General features: G+C 46.9%; 1 protein-coding gene across 2 annotated transcripts in view; it reads right to left on the bottom strand.

Moving 5' to 3' along the window:
- Window positions 1-1,588: 1,588 nt before the first annotated feature.
- LOC115165233 (constitutive coactivator of PPAR-gamma-like protein 2) overlaps window positions 1,589-20,633 on the bottom strand; it is a gene marked incomplete in the record, with an annotated part of 62,859 nt that continues 43,814 nt past the window's right edge. Inside the window, 8 exon segments of one of the 2 annotated variants that reach the window (XM_029718227.1) lie at window positions 1,589-8,429; window positions 8,550-8,616; window positions 8,714-8,849; window positions 9,051-9,294; window positions 9,447-9,656; window positions 18,310-18,424; window positions 18,518-18,767; window positions 20,355-20,526. In XM_029718227.1, coding sequence (XP_029574087.1) covers window positions 8,199-8,429; window positions 8,550-8,616; window positions 8,714-8,849; window positions 9,051-9,294; window positions 9,447-9,656; window positions 18,310-18,424; window positions 18,518-18,767; window positions 20,355-20,526 — 1,425 coding nt within the window. 2 annotated transcript variants of the gene reach the window in all.

Here is a 20,633-nt window from a genome sequence, read left to right as displayed (position 1 = left end):
TGTGGTAACCTCCTGCAGACTCATCCTGACATGACCCTCCAGCATGACAATGCCACCAGCCATACTGCTCGTTCTGTGCGTGATTTCCTGCAAGACAGGAATGTCAGTCTTCTGCCATTGCCAGCGAAGAGCCCGAATCTCAATCCCATTGAGCACGTCTGGGACCTGTTGGATCGGAGGGTGAGGGCTAGGGCCATTCCCCCCAGAAATGTCCGGGAACTTGCAGGTGCCTTGGTGGAAGAGTGGGGTAACATCTCACAGCAAGAACTGGCAAATCTGGTGCAGTCCATGAGGAGGAGATGCACTGCAGTACTTAATGCAGCTGGTGGCCACATCAGATACTGACTTTGATTTTGACCCAACCCCCCCCCCCCCCCCCTTTGTTCAGGGACACATTATTCCATTCTGTTAGTTACGTCTGTGGCACTTGTTCAGTTTATGTCTCAGTTGTTGAATTTTATGTTCATACAAATATTTACACGTTAAGATTGTTGAAAATAAACGAGTTTATGTGCTCTACAAATGCTTTGTCTTTTCTTTTGGATGCAGAGAGTGAATTCTGATTCATTAAAACAACCTGATCTCCCAAGTCCACGTCTATAGTCTCAATCAATCACACACAACGCAGAGCTACAGTGGTGCAGTACAGCATCGGTTACACTAGCTAAATCAGCTGCGGGTCCCAGGTTATTTCCTGTTTTATTCCATCCCAACCACCAGACCAAACCCTCGGTCAGGCTTCTATTCTATACACTTTGGGTGATAGGCCATGGGGTAGAGCTGGACCTGCCCCTAACCCTGGTCCTCGTCCGCTGCCCTTCCCTGTAGGTCTGTTTTCATGCCATCTGCATTAGTGATGGGTCGTTCGCGAATGAACAGCTCTTTTTGAACTGATATTTTTTGGGGTTAACGTCAGGAACCGAATCGCGTCGGTGAAAGAGCCGTTCTTTTGGCTCCGATTTGCATACTGCTGCTTTTTGCGATCAAACCGTTTTTCTGTAGATAAATGACAAAATAATTATCTAGAGGGTGAATCCTCACTTCAGAAACAATTCAGTCGGGAGAGCTCATTAATCTGGTCCACGCTGATTTGTTGCGTGCATAAAAAAAACGTTTTTTTGCAGGGCATCTAATATGGCCAGGTAAACATTTGAACTCGCATTACATTGGACATTTGCCATTTTTTCATAGTTGAAGGTAAATTTTTAAGCATTTTCAACCAACCGGCTCAGTGAAAAGACTCGGAACGCCACCACTAATCTGCAATGGAGCGCTGGGTGCTGTTGAAAGGCTGTGTGAGATTCCGTGAGTTTCCCTGCAGGCAGTTTGTGGGCTCGTTCGATGTGACCAATTTGCAGTGGGTAATGCTGCACATCTGATTCAACTGCGGCTGCTTGGAAAATGAGCAGTGTAGTTTGGGATAATTTGTTAGGTACTGTGAATAATAAGAAATTAACAGCATAAGAATAATCTGACCACTGGAAAGCTAAAGGTGTGGCTTGTTGCAGTGTGACTGCACATGATTGCATATTGTGTGTTCCCACAGCATTCTCACTTCCTGGTCACAAAAAGACAGAGACAATAGTACTTTTTTTTTACTAAAAGAATAAATTTTATTTCAGCACTGTAAGTCGTTTCTCAACCGTACAAACACGACCGCCATCTTTACATCATCAAGCCTCTCCTCCTGTTCCAGTCTTCCTTTGTGAAATCACTTCCTCCACAGCCAGACGAATATAAAAGGGCTCTCTCCACAACATTCTGGTGCTTCCATTTTAGCTAACGATGACAAATTATACCGATCATAATTATAACAGCAATAATAGTAGTGATGAAGATGAACCCTTTACTGCACTGTTGTTGTTTTGAGGGGGGAGGGGGCTTACAGTACATGATATAGTACATAACACTGCTATATTACAGTTGATGTATTACATGTGTTACAGTTGCTTCAGAAGGCGTTGGTACAGATACTCACAGACTGACACCTGTATGATGTTATATCATCATGATGTGACCTGAACTGACCGCTCACTCCATATCCTCCCTAACTGCATCCCAAATAGCATCCTACTCCCTTTCTAGTACACTACTCATGACCAGGACCCTGCACCACAAGGTCAAAAGTAGTGCACTATTATAAGGAATCGAGTGAAATTTGGAATGCAATCAACTGTCTTTATTACCTGTAAGCCTATCTAGTCTGGACCACTCAGGCAGTGTAGCCATACATGGACTGAAACCTTATAACACAGTCCTACAGTAACCAATACAGCTCTGTTCTACTCATCACAAAACTCCACTCTATAGGGGTAAACCAATCACACGTGCTGTGATGTCATCATAGAATCGCTCTCATGATAGGCCATTGTTTTTTCTGGGGACTTCCAACTGTGCAAAGTATAGCTTCACTTGAGTCGACCATGAAATCTTTATAAGGGACGTTAATAATACGAGAATATACGAACGTAGTGCAGAAACGATGATCATTTAAAAAGCTTTAGACGGGCGATATTTAACTGACATAGTAACAACGACAAGGTGATCTTTAAAATGATTTATGGCATATCAAATACCAAGAAGGATCATCGTAAATGGGTCCAATATAAAGCCTCTCAGAACTAACGGTTGCTTTGATAGATAGAAGGGTTAGAAGACATTAAAAAGAGTAAGAAAAAAAACTGAAGCACAATTGAATAAAACAGATTTTTTTGTTGTTGACTTTTTTTGTTGCAGACTCTGGCTAGTTTACAAAGAGAAACTGATCATCAATAATAACATAGTTCACAAAGAGTAACTGATAATCAATAATAATATAGCCTCTACTGTTAGTGTGGGTGGTTAGGGGCGGGGTCAGAAAACAGCCAATAGAAATGGTCCTAGAGGAAACAGATAAGGGCTGATAAAGTGATACCCCCATTCCATCGGACAGACTGCCGCCTGTTGGACAGACTGCCGCCTGTTGGACAGACTGCCGCCTGTTGGACAGACTGCCGCCTGTTGGACAGACTGCCGCCTGTTGGACAGACTGCCGCCTGTTGGACAGACTGCCGCCTGTTGGACAGACTGCCGCCTGTTGGACAGACTGCCGCCTGTTGGACAGACTGCCGCGTGTTGGACAGACTGCCGCGTGTTGGACAGACTGCGTGTTGGACAGACTGCGTGTTGGACAGACTGCGTGTTGGACAGACTGCGTGTTGGACAGAATGCGTGTTGGACAGGCTGTTGGTGAAAGGGTGTAAAGACTGTACTCTACGGGCTGCTTAAAGCGGAACTACCTAATGAGGGGGACAGAGGGAGGAAGAGAGCGAGAACGGTGAAGACGGGGGTGAAGAGAGAGGTGGGGTTGAAGTGCGAGGGGGGGTGAAGAGAGAAGGGATGTTGGTATATAGAGGAATATTAAAATAAGCAATAAAATCACTGATCAATAAAATCTAATACAACTAAATCAGACACGGATAACAATGGGAGAGTAATTATGTTGTTGTTGACTTTATCCATACTAGCTAGTGTCTAACTCAGGGTGTGACATCAATGTGTGTGTGTGTGTGTGTGTGTGTGTGTGTGTGTGTGTGTGTGTGCGCGCGTGCTCTTACGAGTGAGTCAAGAGGGATGTGTGTGTGTCAGACTGCAGCTCGGTACAACAGTAGTGTTACCAAGTCTCTCTGCTTCACCCACAGACAGTAACAGCAACATCACTTCAGCACAAACACAGAGAGGGCTGGTAACAACTACTGTGTGTGTGAGTAAGTATTCTTACGAGTGAGTCGACAGGGATGTGCGTAATCTTGCCAGCTAGCGGAGTGACTTAATTAGGCCCACTCCTCCTCCTGGCTGAACAGAAATAGTCATGACCTGCAGTGTCCCATCATCTTATTGTGCTACAGTAATGTCATGTGAAAGGTTAAAGCATTATTCATGGAGTGCAAGTTCCGTCACAATATTGTTTAGAACGTTCGTTTTGAACTGATGCACGACTAAGCATTCTACTCAATGAGCGCTGATGAAGATTTCATCAAAAGTGCATTACAGTGGCTTGGGAATACAATGACACTCAAAAGGAGGCAAATAATTAGGAAAACCTTTTGATGTAGCCAGATTGACTTTAGATACAGTATAACATTAGCTAGCTAACTAAAATAGAGGTGAGGCCACCATAGACTTTAGATGCAGTACAACATTAGCTAGCTAGCTAAGATAGAGGGGAGACGACCAGATTGACTTTAGATGCAGTGTAACGCTAGCTAGCTAGCTAGCTAAGATTGAGGGGAGACCACCAGATAGACTTTAGATGCAGTACAACATTAGCTAGCTAGCTAGCTAAGATTGAGGGGAGACCACCAGATAGACTTTAAATGTAGTACAACATTAGCTAGCTAGCTAAAATAGAGGTGAGACCACCAGATAGACTTTAAATGCAGTACAACATTAGCTAGCTAGCCAAGATTGAGGTGAGGCCACCAGATAGACTTTAGATGCAGTGTAACGTTAGCTAGCTAGCTAAGATTGAGGTGAGGCCACCAGATAGACTTTAGATGCAGTGTAACGTTAGCTAGCTAAGATGGAGGTGAGGCCATTTTTTTATTAGGTTTTTGACAAACTTTGCTAGCTAATGACAACATTGCAATCAAAGTAAATTTGAAGGCATGATAACGCTTGCAAACTTTTTCCTACTAAATACTTGACTACTTTAGCAATGTCATTGTATTTCCAGAATTACTTTTTTTAATCGCAACTTTAGGGCGCCGCCGATAGAGGCCTGCTTGAGAACGTTCACAACAATGGCATGATTCGACATAGTGACGGAGGTGCATCCTATGAATATGTACTCTGTGTATGTGTGTGTGTGTATATATATATATATATAAAATATATGAGTCGTAGTCGTTCAGTCATGCTGGGTATTATATGACCAGTGGGGCTCTTCTCTAGCCAGTCTAGGGGTTCAAATCTGTCTGCTAGATAGCCCTGAGACGACTGGATTAAAAGACTGTTGTTGTTCTCAATACTTCGTGTGGGATTAAGATCCAAAGTCTCGTTTTACAACAACCATCAGAAGGCAGAGATGATTTGCTTGTAAACAGTTCCACAACCCTTGCACTCCATGGAGTCTCGAGCCGCAGCTTTCCAAAATCATTTTGGTTGAAGTGTATTTAGATGTTATGTTTGCTTTGGCAACTTTGGGCTTTGTGGGGCTATGTGGGGCTATGTAGATGCTACTAAGGTAGTTGTGGCTGGAACTGGACTATTTAGCAGACAGAATGTCGCCCTTTCTGTTTGTGTTTTAACTAGTCCTGTAGAGCTTAGTCCAATACTGTTACTACTGTCCTACAACTACCGTAACAACACTCCTAACAATGCTCTGTATGCTTCAGCAAGTCATATCAATAACCAGCCATCAATAAAACTCTGGCTTTCATTTGGTAGTTGTTTGTTGACAAGTTAACGGGCCGTTTGTTGTGTCTCAGTGTAACGGATCTTAACGGTGGGCTCAGTGATTTAAATATCAACACTGACTGTGTACCCTATGAGTATAAGGCTGAAGATCAGCAACAGAGGCAGTCTTGTGGAATCCTTAGGTTCTTCACAGGAACGAAGAGGATCAGTCAGAATGTAGGGAATAGGGTGCCATTTCATCTGGGCAGGGTTTCCTTCAGTTTAAACAGTTAAGATTTTAGACCAGTGTTTCCCCAACTCAGTCACCCCCCCCCCTCCCCCTCTCCCGGGTGCACCTTTTGGTTCTGACCCTAGCACTACACAGCTGATTCAATAACCAACTCATCGTCAAGCTTTGATTATTTGAATCAGCTGTGTAGTGCTAGGGGAAAAACCCCCTTGGCGTCCCCAGGTACGAGTTTGGGAAACATTGTCTTAGGCCTACCATCAGATAGATAGAGCATCAAGTCTTTGACATGGTCTCCTTCTGTTGCCTTGCCTTGTCAGAGGTTCATATAGGGTGCCTCCCAAATGGTACCCCATTCCCTATATAGTGCACTACTTTTGACCAAAGCCCTATGGGGGTAGCCCTATGGGCCATAAACAGAACTAGTGCAGTAGAAGGACTAGGAGTCCTTTGGGCAGCATCCATGTCCCTACGCTGGTTTAGTTGAGTTGATTCAGTCCATGTTATTTCTACAGATGTCCAGGAGACAGACAGACATCAATCCTACTGCTCTGCTCTGTCGTCTACTAACATTAAAACAAGACAATACTCGGATTCCTCTCAGAGCACACCTATTAAGGGAATACTTATTTTGTCCTCTATCATAATTATAAAACTATTTAGGATCTTTAGATTGTGGGCAGAACATTCATGTGTTCCCACCCCAAACCCCTGCTGATTGTCGAGGTAGTTTGGGGGAAGTGCTTCTTGTTGTTGGTTAAAGAGCTGAGAACGCTGTGCTATCGCCGTGGCGACTGCTAACCAATCACCAGGCGGGGTTGGGGAGGCGGTGCTACCAGGCCTGTCCTGATTGGCCAGCCAGCTGACAGGGCTGGTGTGGGTCTATGCTTTGGGACTTCATCAGGTCTTGTCTATAACGGCAACCTACCCCCCGTAATGCACTGCTTCTGATGAACAGGAGTAGTAGTGCACCATGTAGGAAATAGGGTGCCATTTGAGACGTGGTGCCAGTCAGAGGGGCAGCACTCTGACCCCTGACGTGGCACCATGTTTGTCCTTACTGTGTTTTAACCTGTAAGGGGATCCAGTGGGACTCTTCTGAAGACCACTGCTCACATTTAAACAGCTATTGTTAACAAGGGGCATATTAACACACAAAGGAGTCTCTAAAGGTGTCTAATGTTAAAGTAGATCTCTAGAGGTCAAAGAAATGTCCTAAGTCACAGGGGAACCCTATCAGACAGACTGTCAATTCATTAATAATCACAATGAATGCAACATTAGTAAGTGCTCCCCATTGGGATATACAATAAGAGCATAGGGGATAATGCAGTAATATAATATAGGGGTAAGAGCTTCCATACGTTGGAGCGTCAGGTTAAGGTGCGTACATAAATCTGTGGTCAGGGGGTCTCAACACGGCTGGGCTAGGCTAAATTAGCATGCTACCATATTAACGTAAGTGCTAATGTTATTCAAGGGTCTGGCCTACGTTAGTATGCTAACGCATTAGTGGTGCAAATGCTACTGAAGGGGCTAAGCTATACACCGCCGCTCAGGGTAATATTTTATATTTAAATGTAACTTTTATTTAACTAGGCAAGTCAGTTAAGAACAAATTCTTATTTACAATGATGGCCTACCGGGGAACAGTGGGTTAACTGCCTTGTTCAGGGGCAGAACGACAGATTTTTACCTTGTTAGCTCGGGGATTCGATCCAGTAACCTTTCGGATACTAGCCCAACACTTTAACCACTAGGCTACTTGCCGCCCAGGTAGTGTTGTGATTAGCAACACAACGTAGCTAATACAGATGGGTCTGGCGGGGAGGTTAGAGGCGCGGCTAACGCTAATAGATCATTATCGGTGGTGTATTTAGCAAACGCCATGTCATCCTCCTCTTCCTCTCTGACCTCACATGGAACACCGCTTGCCATGAGGTCCCTATGGCAACCATTTACATCTGTGGTCATGGGGTCTCAACACGGCTGGGCAATTAAACTTCTAATGGCTACCAAACCGAGGAACTAACAGACTAGCCAACAGTGTGTGTTTAGTGTCGACGTTACTGTGTGTGTAAACCCACTATTACTACCACTAAACACTGTAGTTCAAGTCTAACTGTGCTGACCTCGGTAGGGGAGTGTAGATCACATCATCCCATTTCAATTCACAATAAATTTGACCACTAGGAAGGGATCATTACAACATGAGACAGTGTGCTGGGGCTACAACAGCCATGGGGGTGGGGCCTTTATGGGCCAGAGGCGGGGCTTAGACAAAATGGACTCATGGAGAAAAACCTCTCATCGTTAAAATAAAACATGACAAAATCAAGGGGTTGGGCTTACTGCTCTGCCAAACCAATCACACGGAGAAGCAGAGAGAGGGGGGGAAAGGCTAGCGGAACGCCTCAATCAAATCGACTGATTGAGCAGAGCACCTCCCCCTCTCTGACTTCCTGGTTGGTGTGTTGGTGGGCGAGGCTAACAGACAGGGGAAGGCAGTGGAACACAGACGGCACTTTCAGAACACCCTGGTGCATTCTGGGAAAGCCTAGTCAATCCTCCTTCGTTACATTCCGTCTGAAGGACAGCTGTCAAGGCAACAAGGGGCCTCCTCTGATTGGTTGTCTTTGCTGGCTAAGGCACACGGGTTTGGCTGGGCCAGTGGAGGAAGATCCAAAGGCTGGCCAATAGCGGAGGCTGCAGGGCTGCCGTTCAGCTTCTGGGCCACACCCCCAGAGTTAAGACCCTCACCCTCAGAGGACTTGGGGGGGCTGGTGGAGGGGGGAGGGGGTGAGGTCTGGAGGGAAGGAGAGAAAGAGTTAATGCTTATTTAAAACTACATCTAACGGTCTCTTTACATTTAGTGTGACGACGACACCGCTTATTCTATGGCTTGACCCTTATTCTGATGTCAAACCTTTATTCTGTTGGCAGTCACCTTTTTACCTCCTCGCCCTCCTTTCACTGGGATGTCCTTACCCCTTCTGGAGAGACGGGGGACAGAGGGAGAGATTAGTAAAAAGTAATATTAGACTCAAGTATAGAGACAGTTTAATTTAGAGAGCAGCAGCAGTGTCTTACCCTCTCCCTGCCCCGACTGACACCACCTGCATGTTGAATCCCCCTCTGCCACGCAGTGGTTTGTTCCCGGCCCACTGTCCCACCACCATGCCGGCTATCTCCAACTTCCCTCCCTGGGGGGGGATCGACTGCAGACCTGCTCATCAAAAGAAAGATTATAGTGTGTTTGTTATCTGTTAGAAAAGTGCAGATAGAACATCATCAAACTTCCTGGTGCACGAACAGCGTCTCGGAGCCGGCGCCTCGGAGCCAACACCAGCGCCTCATCTTTGCATTGATCTATTGGATATGTGTGTGCACTTGTGAATGTGTGTGTGTGTGTGTGAGAGATGCTCACCTGGGAAGGCTCTGGGTCTGTGCTGGGCTGGGTGTGAGTGGTGATGAGGGTGAGGATGTTGAGGGTGGTGGTGGTGTGGCATGTTGCCCATGGGCCGGGGGGGGTAGAGGGGAGGCAGAGGGTAGAAGGGGGGAGGGGGCAGGAAGGAAGGAGGGGGGAGAGGAGGTGGGGGAGGAGGACGAGAGAAGTTGATGCCTTCTAGGATGGCCTGACGCATCTTCTCCACACGAGACACCAGCTCCTCCTGTAGGACAGAGAATATTATATATACTTATAAATCCCGGAAGTCGAGTAAGCCTTTTACATGGGTCACAGAAAGCAATTCGCTGATGGGGGACAACGGCCTTCCAGCTGCCCAAGGATTGGACCCCCCCCCCCCCCCCCCCCCCGACCGACCTGTCCTTCACACATGTCGAGCAGGGCCTGGCGGTCTCGGGCAGCACGGGCCAGTTTGGTCTGGAAGAGTTTCCCGTCGAAGAAGCCCCAGGGGCAGCAGTGTTCCCATGGTAACGGCTGACCACACACATCGTTGACCAACAGAGCCGTGTCCACGCCCGCCATGAAGAGAGACGCCAGCTGCACTCCCCGACCATCCACCTTCTCCACCTATAGACACACATTATATAATGTGTCCAATCAAAAACACATCTTTTAACCAATGGGTAAAATAATATGTTAACTGTGTAGATAATCAATGTTCCAAACCTCAGGTCTCTATCATAATCCATTCAAAAGCTATTGGAGTTTATACCCTAGTAGGATGGCCAGAATTATGGTGACGAAATCAATGGAGGCCAGAGAAAATACACACATAGGAAAAAAAACTATCCAGAAAAATACATGACGTCAGCTAGGCTGGATACTGTGAGAATTAAGGCTACCTTACCCAATAAAGTGGAATCCACAGGACATAAAACACCCGAGGACAGAGGGATATTGATTTTGAGACATGCAGTATTATCATGTTTAGTGTAAGCTTTTCATATCAGTGCAAAGTCCCTGTTCTTTTTAGAAGATTTCTCATAAAAACAACCATATGGACATGTAGTGATGCCATAAGCTGATCATCCTCTTCCTGTCCATGGATAATGTTGAATTGTTATGGACTACTGGGTTTCTCCAAGCTCTGTCGAAGACCCTTCACACCTAGCTGAAATATCATGTGACCACACAGGGCCTGCTGGACCTCTCAAGCTGGAGGAGGGAGAAGAGCCCTCTTCAGTAGGTCGACTACAAGGCCTGGACCGTCGCCTTTAATGGTAAGAAGTGAACTGATAAGTTAGGCAAAGTACCTTTTAGGGAATGGTACCTGTAATCCAATACAGAAACTGGGACAGAAGAGCCCATGCACTAAACACAAGGAGACAGTCTCAGAAGACATACGACTTCAAAGAGCTGAAGGGTTTTAAGCTAACCTTCAAGGAGAAGACAATGTAGAGCACAGGCTCTGCAACTCAAAGAGCCATCAGACAGTGTAACCAGGGACACACCCTAAAGGATCAGCCATCAGACAGTGTAACCAGGGACACACCCTAAAGGATCAGCCATCAGACAGTGTAACCAGGGACACACCCTAAAGGATCAGCTATCAGTGTAACCAGGGACACACCCTAAAGGATCAGCCATCAGTGTAACCAGGGACACACCCTAAAGGACCAGCCATCAGACAGTGTAACCAGGGACACATCCTAAAGGATCAGCCATCAGACAGTGTAACCAGGGACACACCCTAAAGGATCAGCCATCAGACAGTGTAACCAGGGACACATCCTAAAGAATCAGCCATCAGTGTAACCAGGGACAAACCCTAAAGGATCAGCCATCAGACAGTGTAACCAGGGACACACCCTAAAGGATCAGCCATCAGACAGTGTAACCAGGGACACACCCTAAAGGATCAGCCATCAGACAGTGTAACAAGGGACACATCCTAAAGGATCAGCCATCAGTGTAACCAGGGACACACCCTAAAGGATCAGCCATCAGACAGTGTAACCAGGGACACACCCTAAAGGATCAGCCATCAGACAGTATAACCAGGGACACACCTTAAAGGTTCAGCCATCAGACAGTGTAACCAGGGACACACCCTAAAGGATCAGCCATCAGTGTAACCAGGGACACACCCTAAAGGATCAGCCAACAGACAGTGTAACCAGGGACACACCCTAAAGGATCAGCCATCAGACAGTAACCAGGGACACACCCTAAAGGATCAGCCATCAAACAGTGTAACCAGGGACACACCCTAAAGGATCAGCCATCAGACAGTGTAACCAGGGACACATCCTAAAGGATCAGCCATCAGTGTAACCAGGGACACACCCTAAAGGATCAGCCATCAGTGTAACCAGGGACACACCCTAAAGGATCAGCCATCAGACAGTGTAACCAGGGACACACCCTAAAGGATCAGCCATCAGACAGTGTAACCAGGGACACACCCTAAAGGATCAGCCATCAGACAGTGTAACCAGGGACACACCCTAAAGGATCAGCCATCAGTGTAACCAGGGACACACCCTAAAGGATCAGCCATCAGACAGTGTAACCAGGGACACACCCTAAAGGATCAGCCATCAGACAGTGTAACCAGGGACACACCCTAAATGATCAGCTATCAGTGTAACCAGGGACACACCCTAAAGGATCAGCCATCAGACAGTGTAACCAGGGACATACCCTAAAGGAGCAGCCATCAGACAGTGTAACCAGGGACACACCCTAAATGATCAGCTATCAGTGTAACCAGGGACACACCCTAAAGGATCAGCCATCAGTGTAACCAGGGACACACCCTAAAGGATCAGCCATCAGACAGTGTAACCAGGGACACACCCTAAAGGATCAGCCATCAGACAGTGTAACCAGGGACACACCCTAAAGGATCAGCCATCAGACAGTGTAACCAGGGACACATTCTAAAGAATCAGCCATCAGTGTAACCAGGGACAAACCCTAAAGGATCAGCCATCAGACAGTGTAACCAGGGACACACCCTAAAGGATCAGCCATCAGACAGTGTAACCAGGGACACACCCTAAAGGATCAGCCATCAGACAGTGTAACCAGGGACACATCCTAAAGGATCAGCCATCAGTGTAACCAGGGACACACCCTAAAGGATCAGCCATCAGACAGTGTAACCAGGGACACACCCTAAGGGATCAGCCATCAGACAGTATAACCAGGGACACACCTTAAAGGATCAGCCATCAGACAGTGTAACCAGGGACACACCCTAAAGGATCAGCCATCAGTGTAACCAGGGACACACCCTAAAGGATCAGCCATCAGACAGTGTAACCAGGGACACACCCTAAAGGATCAGCCATCAGACAGTGTAACCAGGGACACACCCTAAAGGATCAGCCATCAAACAGTGTAACCAGGGACACACCCTAAAGGATCAGCCATCAGACAGTGTAACCAGGGACACATCCTAAAGGATCAGCCATCAGTGTAACCAGGGACACAACCTAAAGGATCAGCCATCAGTGTAACCAGGGACACACCCTAAAGGATCAGCCATCAGACAGTGTAACCAGGGTCACACCCTAAAGGATCAGCCATCAGACAGTGTAACCAGGGACACACCCTAAAGGATCAGCCATCAGACAGTGTAACCAGGGACACACCCTAAAGGATCAGCCATCAGACAGTGTAACCAGGGACACACCCTAAAGGATCAGCCATCACAGTGTAACCAGGGACACACCCTAAATGATCAGCTATAAGTGTAACCAGGGACACAACCTAAAGGATCAGCCATCAGACAGTGTAACCAGGGACATACCCTAAAGGAGCAGCCATCAGACAGTGTAACCAGGGACACACCCTAAATGATCAGCTATCAGTGTAACAAGGGACACACCCTAAAGGATCAGCCATCAGTGTAACCAGGGACACACCCTAAAGGATCAGCCATCAGACAGTGTAACCAGGGACACACCCTAAAGGATCAGCCATCAGACAGTGTAACCAGGGACACACCCTAAAGGACCAGTCATCAGAGTAACCAGGGACACACCCTAAAGGACCAGCCATCAGAGAGTGTAACCAGGGACACACCCTAAAGGATCAGCCATCAGACAGTGTAACCAGGGACACACCCTAAAGGATCAGCCATCAGACAGTGTAACCAGGGACACACCCTAAATGATCAGCTATCAGTGTAACCAGGGACACACCCTAAAGGATCAGCCATCAGTGTAACCAGGGACACACCCTAAAGGACCAGCCATCAGACAGTGTAACCAGGGACACACCCTAAAGGATCAGCCATCAGACAGTGTAACCAGGGACACATCCTAAAGGATCAGCCATCAGTGTAACCAGGGACACACCCTAAAGGATCAGCAATCAGACAGTGTAACCAGGGACACACCCTAAAGGATCAGCCATCAGACAGTGTAACCAGGGACACACCCTAAAGGATCAGCCATCAGACAGTGTAACCAGGGACACATCCTAAAGGATCAGCCATCAGTGTAACCAGGGACATACCCTAAAGGATCAGCCATCAGACAGTGTAACCAGGGACACACCCTAAAGGATCAGCCATCAGACAGTATAACCAGGGACACACCCTAAAGGATCAGCCATCAGTGTAACCAGGGACACACCCTAAAGGATCAGCCATCAGACAGTGTAACCAGGGACACACCCTAAAGGATCAGCCATCAAACAGTGTAACCAGGGACACACCCTAAAGGATCAGCCATCAGACAGTGTAACCAGGGACACATCCTAGAGGATCAGCCATCAGTGTAACCAGGGACGCACCCTAAAGGATCAGCCATCAGTGTAACCAGGGACACACCCTAAAGGACCAGCCATCAGAGTAACCAGGGACACACCCTAAAGGACCAGCTATCAGAGAGTGTAACCAGGGACACACCCTAAAGGATCAGCCATCAGACAGTGTAACCAGGGACACACCCTAAAGGATCAGCCATCAGACAGTGTAACCAGGGACACACCCTAAATGATCAGCTATCAGTGTAACCAGGGACACACCCTAAAGGATCAGCCATCACTGTAACCAGGGACACACCCTAAAGGACCAGCCATCAGACAGTGTAACCAGGGACACATCCTAAAGGATCAGCCATCAGACAGTGTAACCAGGGACACACTCTAAAGGATCAGCCATCAGACAGTGTAACCAGGGACACATTCTAAAGAATCAGCCATCAGTGTAACCAGGGACACACCATAAAGGACCAGCCATCAGACAGTGTAACCAGGGACACACCCTAAAGGATCAGCCATCAGACAGTGTAACCAGGGACACATCCTAAAGGATCAGCCATCAGACAGTGTAACCAGGGACACACCCTAAAGGATCAGCCATCAGACAGTGTAACCAGGGACACACCCTAAAGGATCAGCCATCAGACAGTGTAACCAGGGACACACCCTAAAGGATCAGCCATCAGACAGTGTAACCAGGGACACACCCTAAAGGATCAGCCATCAGACAGTGTAACCAGGGACACACCCTAAAGGATCAGCCATCAGACAGTGTAACCAGGGACACACCCTAAAGGATCAGCCATCAGACAGTGTAACCAGGGACACACCCTAAAGGATCAGCCATCAGACAGTGTAACCAGGGACACAACCTAAAGGGACCACCCAAACTCAGGACAAAGGAGAACACACAAGATATTTTTATTTTGTTCACACAAGTTTTAGAACTAGGGTTTTTCTTTATTTTTAATATTTTCTACATTGTAGAATAATAGTGAAGACATCAAAACTATGAAATAACACATATGGAATCATGTAGTAACCAAATAAAGTGTTAAACAAATCAAAATATATTTTATATTTGAGATTCTTCAAATAGCCACCCTTTGCCTTGACAGCTTTACACACTCTTGGCATTCTCTCAACCAGCTTCACGAGGTAGTCACCTGGAATGCTTTTCAATTAACATGTCTATTTGTATTAATTATGGATCCCATTAGTTCCTGGCAAGGCAGCAGCTACTCTTCCTGGGGTTTATTATGAGTCCCCATTAGTTCCTGTCAAGGCAGCAGCTACTCTTCCTGGGGTTTATTATGAGTCCCCATTAGTTCCTGTCAAGGCAGCAGCTACTCTTCCTGGGGTTTATTATGGATCCCCATCAGTTCCTGTCAAGGCAGCAGCTACTCTTCCTGGGGTTTATTATGAGTCCCCATTAGTTCCTGCCAAGGCAGCAGCTACTCTTCCTGGGGTTTAATATGGATCCCCATTAGTTCCTGCCAAGGCAGCAGCTAATCTTCCTGGGGTTCAGTAAATACAATTTTAAAAACATTACATTTATTACAGATTTCACAACGCACCTTGTGCCCTCAGGCCCATACTCCACTACCACATATCTACAACGCAAAATCCATGTGCATGTGTCTATGTTTGTGTTGCTTCAGTCCCCGCTGTTCCATAAGGTGTATTTTGATCTTTTTTTAAATCTGATTCTACTGCTGCATCAGTTACCTGATGTGGAATAGAGTTCCATGTAGTCAAGGCTCTATGTAGTACTGTGCTCCTCCCATAGTCTGTTCTGGACTTGGGGACTGTGAAGAGACCTCTGGTGGCATGTCTTGTTGGGTATGTATGGGTGTCTGAGCTGTGTGCCAGTAGTTTAAACAGACCTCTGGTGGCATGTCTTGTGGGGTATGGATGGGTGTCTGAGCTGTGTGCCAGTAGTTTAAACAGACCTCTGGTGGCATGTCTTGTGGGGTATGTATGGGTGTCTGAGCTGTGTGCCAGTAGTTTAAACAGACCTCTGGTGGCATGTCTTGTGGGGTATGTATGGGTGTCTGAGCTGTGTGCCAGTAGTTTAAACAGACAGCTCGGTACCTTCAGCTTGTCAACACTTCTTACAAAAACAAGTAGTGATGAAGTCAAATTGTCCTCCACTTTGAGCCATGAGAGATTGACATGTATATCATTAATGTTAGCTCTCTGTGTACTTTTATAGGGCAAGCCGTGCTGCCCTGTTCTGAAACAATTGTGATTTTCCTAAGTCCCTCTTTGTGTCACCTGACCACAGGACTGAACAGTAGTCCAGGTGTGACAGAACTAAGGCCTGTAGGACCTTCCTTGTTGATAGTGTTGTTAAGAAGGTAGCAACTAGGGCCTGTAGGACCTGCCTTGTTGATAGTGCTGTTAAGAAGGTAGAAACTAGGGCCTGTAGGACCTGCCTTGTTGATAGTGTCGTTAAGAAGGTAGAAACTAGGGCCTGTAGGACCTGCCTTGTTGATAGTAAGAAGGCAGAGCAGCACTTTATTATGGACAGACTTCTCCCCATCTTAGCTACTATTGTGTCAATATGTTTTGACCATGACTGTTTACAATCCAGGGTTACTCCAATCCATTTAGTCACCTCAACTTGCTAAATGTCCACATTATTCATTACGAGATTTAGTTGAGGTTTAGAGTTTAGTGAATGATTTGTCCTAAATACAATGCTTTAAGTTTTGGAAATATTTCTGGTGTGCCTTCTTAGAAGTTCATTTGTGGAATTTAATTCCTTCTTAAAGTGTTTCAGCTCATCAGTTGTGTTGTGACAAGGTAGGGGGTATATAGAAGATAGCCCTATTTGGTAAAATACCAAGTCCATATTATGGCAAGAACAGCTCAAATAAGCAAAGAGAAATGACAGTCCATCATTACTTTAAGACATGAAGGTCAGACAATACGGAAAATTTCAAGAACTTTGAAATTCAAGAAAGTTTCTTCAAATGCAGTCACCAAAACCATCAAGCGCTATGATGAAACTGGCTCTCATGAGGACCGCCACAGGAATGGAAGACCCAGAGTTACCTCTGCTGCAGAGGATACATTCAATTGCAGCCCAAATAAATGCTTCACAGAGTTCAAGTAAGACACATCTCAACATCAACTGTTCAGAGGAGACTCTGTGAATCAGGCCTTCATAGTCAAATTGCTGCAAAGAAACCACTACTAAAGGACACCAATAAGAAGAAGAGACTTGCTTGGGCCAAGAAACATGAGCAATGGACATTAGACCGGTGGAAATGTGTCCTTTGGTCTGGAGTCCAAATTGGATGGTTCCTGGTTCCCACCGCCGTGTCTTTGTGAGATGCGGTGTGGGTGAACGGATGATCTACGCATGTGTGGTTCCCACCGTGAAGCATGGAGGAGGAGGTGTTTTGGTGTGATGGTGCTTTGCTGGTGACACTGTCTGCGATTTATTTAGAATTCAAGGCACACTTAACCAGCATGGCTACCACAGCATTCTGCAGTGATACGCCATCCCATCTGGTTTGGGCTTAGTGGGGCTATCATTTGTTTTTCGACAGAACAATGACCCAAAACACACCTCCAGGATGTGTAAGAGCTATTTGACCAAGAAGAGTGATGGAGTGCTGCATCAGATGACCTGGCCTCCAAACAAATTGAGATGGATTGGGATGAGTTGGTGAAGGAAAAGCAGCCAACAAGTGCTCAGCATATGTGGGAACTCCTTCAAGACTGTTGGAGAAGCATTCCAGGTGAAGCTGGTTGAGAGAATGCCAAGACTGTGCAAAGCTGTCATCAAGGCAAAGGGTGGCTATTTGAAGAAAATATATTTTGATTTGTTTAACACTTTTTTGGTTATTATAAAAATTTGTCATTTCACATTTTAGTCATTTAGCAGATGCTGTTATACAAAGCGACGTACAGGAGCAAGTAGGGTTATGTGCCATGCTCAAGGGCACGTCGACAGATTTTTCACCTAGGTGGCTCAGGGATTCGAACCAGTGACCTTTTGGTTACTGGCCCAACGCTTTTAACTGTTAAGTCTACCTACCGCACAGCTCTTCACTGTCTCCACACATATGCTCCCTATGTACCACTTCATCAACTTGACTTGTTTCTGTCTACCACCCACTCACTGTCCATCTCTTCTCCCGTATCCCTCAATCCCTGCCTGCTGTCCCAGCTACACCTCTGTAGAAGTGGGCAACTAAGATAAGGTCCCTCTCTTCTAGAATGTACAGGAAACTGTTCCTCTCCTCCTCACTCCATGACTCAAACTATTGGGTCCAGAGGCGCAGTTGACGTTGAAAGATATTTGATGGGCTGTCCTTAACCTGTAGCGTCCTGGGAGAGATTTCCCCAACAGGTCTCCTGCCCCAGCTCAGGAACCAGCTGTACCTTCGAACTGGACTGTGTGCAGAACCGACCCTGTCCAGCAGTGTTGGCTGTGTCTAGTGTGTGCTGTGTCTAGTGTGTGCTGTGTCTAGTGTGTGCTGTGCTGTACCTTGAGTTCCTGTAGCTGGTCTGGTTCATAGAGCTGGTTAGAGACTGCCTGGGCCAGGAAGGCATCTAACTCATGTCTCTGTAGAATACGACCACCTGGCCACTGCATCATATACCTGTTAACACACACACACACACACACCTTAACACACCACACACACACACACACGTGGTACACACACACACCTCTCACACCCTTCCAGTCTCACCTGAGCACGCAGCACATGAGCAGAAGGTGTTGTGGGACCTGCGCAGGGTTGAGTAGGGCAGGACAGTCAGAGCGGAGACAGGCTAGGAAAGCTCTGGTCCTCCGGGAGCGATCTTCACTGGCTCTACCAAGCCACAGCCTCCGCAGGTTAGGACAGGTCCACTCTCTGAAGCACAGCGCTGGAACCAGCTCCGGGGTCAGGGCCGACTTAGACTTCCCACTGGACCACTCCTTCACTATCACTGGAGGAACTACCAGGGAGAGATAGAGACAAGACAAACAACCAGGGAGAGAGAGACAAGGCAAACAACCAGGGAGAGAGAGAGAGGCAAGACAAACAACCAGGGAGAGAGAGAGAGACAAGACAAACAACCAGGGAGAGAGAGAGAGAGAGAGAGAGAGAGACAAGACAAACAACCAGGGAGAGAGAGAGAGAGAGAGAGAGAGAGAGACAAGACAAACAACCAGGGGAGAGAGAGGAGAGAGAGACAAGACAAACAACCAAGGAGAGAGAGAGAGAGACAAGACAAACAACCAGGGAGAGAGAGAGAGAAAAGACAAACAACCAGGGAGGCAGAGAGATATAGACAGAAAAACCACCAGGAGAGAGAGAGAGAGACAAGACAAACAACAGGGAGAGAGAGAGAGAGGACAAGACAAACAAACCAGGGGAGAGAGAGGAGAGAGACAAGACAAACAACCAGGGAGAGAGAGAGAGAGACAAGACAAACAACCAGGGAGAGAGAGAGAGAGACAAGACAAACAACCAGGGAGAGAAAGAGAGAGACAAGACAAACAACCAGGGAGAGAAAGAGAGAGACAAGACAAACAACCCGGGAGAGAGAGAGAGACAGACAAACAACCAGGGAGAGAGAGAGACAAGACAAACAACCCAGGGAGGAGAGAGAGAGACAAGACAAACAACAGGGAGAGATAGACGAGTAGATGAGAGAGAGCAGACAAGAAAACAACCAGGGAGAGAGAGAGAGAGAGACAAGACAAACAACCAGGGAGAGAGAGAGAGAGACAAGACAAACAACCAGGGAGAGAGAGAGAGACAAGACAAACAACCAGGGAGAGAGAGAGAGAGAGACAAGACAAACAACCAGGGAGAGAGAGACAAGACAAACAACCAGGGAGAGAGAGAGAGACAAGACAAACAACCAGGGGAGAGAGAGACAAGACAAACAACCAGGGAGAGAGAGACAAGACAAACAACCAGGGAGAGAGAGAGAGAGACAAGACAAACAACCAGGGAGAGAGAGAAAGAGAAGACAAACAACCAGGGAGAGAGAGAGAGACAAGACAAACAACCAGGGAGAGAGAGAGAGAGAGAGACAAGACAAACAACCAGGGAGAGAGAGAGAGACAAGACAAACAACCAGGGAGAGAGAGAGAGAGACAAGACAAACAACCAGGGAGAGAGAGAGAGAGAGAGACAAGACAAACAACCAGGGAGAGAGAGAGAGAGACAAGACAAACAACCAGGGAGAGAGAGAGAGAGACAAGACAAACAACCAGGGAGAGAGAGAGAGAGAGACAAGACAAACAACCAGGGAGAGAGAGAGAGAGACAAGACAAACAACCAGGGAGAGAGAGAGAGAGACAAGACAAACAACCAGGGAGAGAGAGAGACAATACAAACAACCAGGGAGAGAGAGAGACAATACAAACAACCAGGGAGAGAGAGAGACAATACAAACAACCAGGGAGAGAGAGAGACAAGACAAACAACCAGGGAGAGAGAGAGAGAGAGAGTGGAAAAGTTAGACAATTGTACAAGCAAAACGAAATTGTTCACTTCCTTCCCTCCCTCCCTCCTTCCCTCTTTCCCTCACCTTCGAGGGGTCCTCTGTTGCGCATGGCAAGTCTCTCGAGGCGTCGGTGTGTTTCGGCTAGGCTGAAAAGGACACCATAGCTGTACTGTCTGGCTGCTCTGAACAGCAGAGAGGCTGGAGGCAGTTCACTGTTACAATCATCTTCTATACACACCGCCATCTTTATCTCTCCCTGAGAGGGGAAGAGAGAGGGATAGAAAGAGAGAGAGAGGGATGGAGAGAGAGAGAGAAAGGGATGGAGAGAGAGAGGGAGAGAGAGAGGGGGGGAGAGAGAGGGGG

The sequence above is a fragment of the Salmo trutta genome, chromosome 28 (genome assembly GCF_901001165.1).
Source record: "Salmo trutta chromosome 28, fSalTru1.1, whole genome shotgun sequence".
Classification (NCBI taxonomy): Eukaryota; Metazoa; Chordata; class Actinopteri; order Salmoniformes; family Salmonidae; genus Salmo; species Salmo trutta.
The sequence above is the reverse complement of the archived record's forward strand: the minus strand, read 5'-3'. Positions and strand labels throughout refer to the sequence as shown.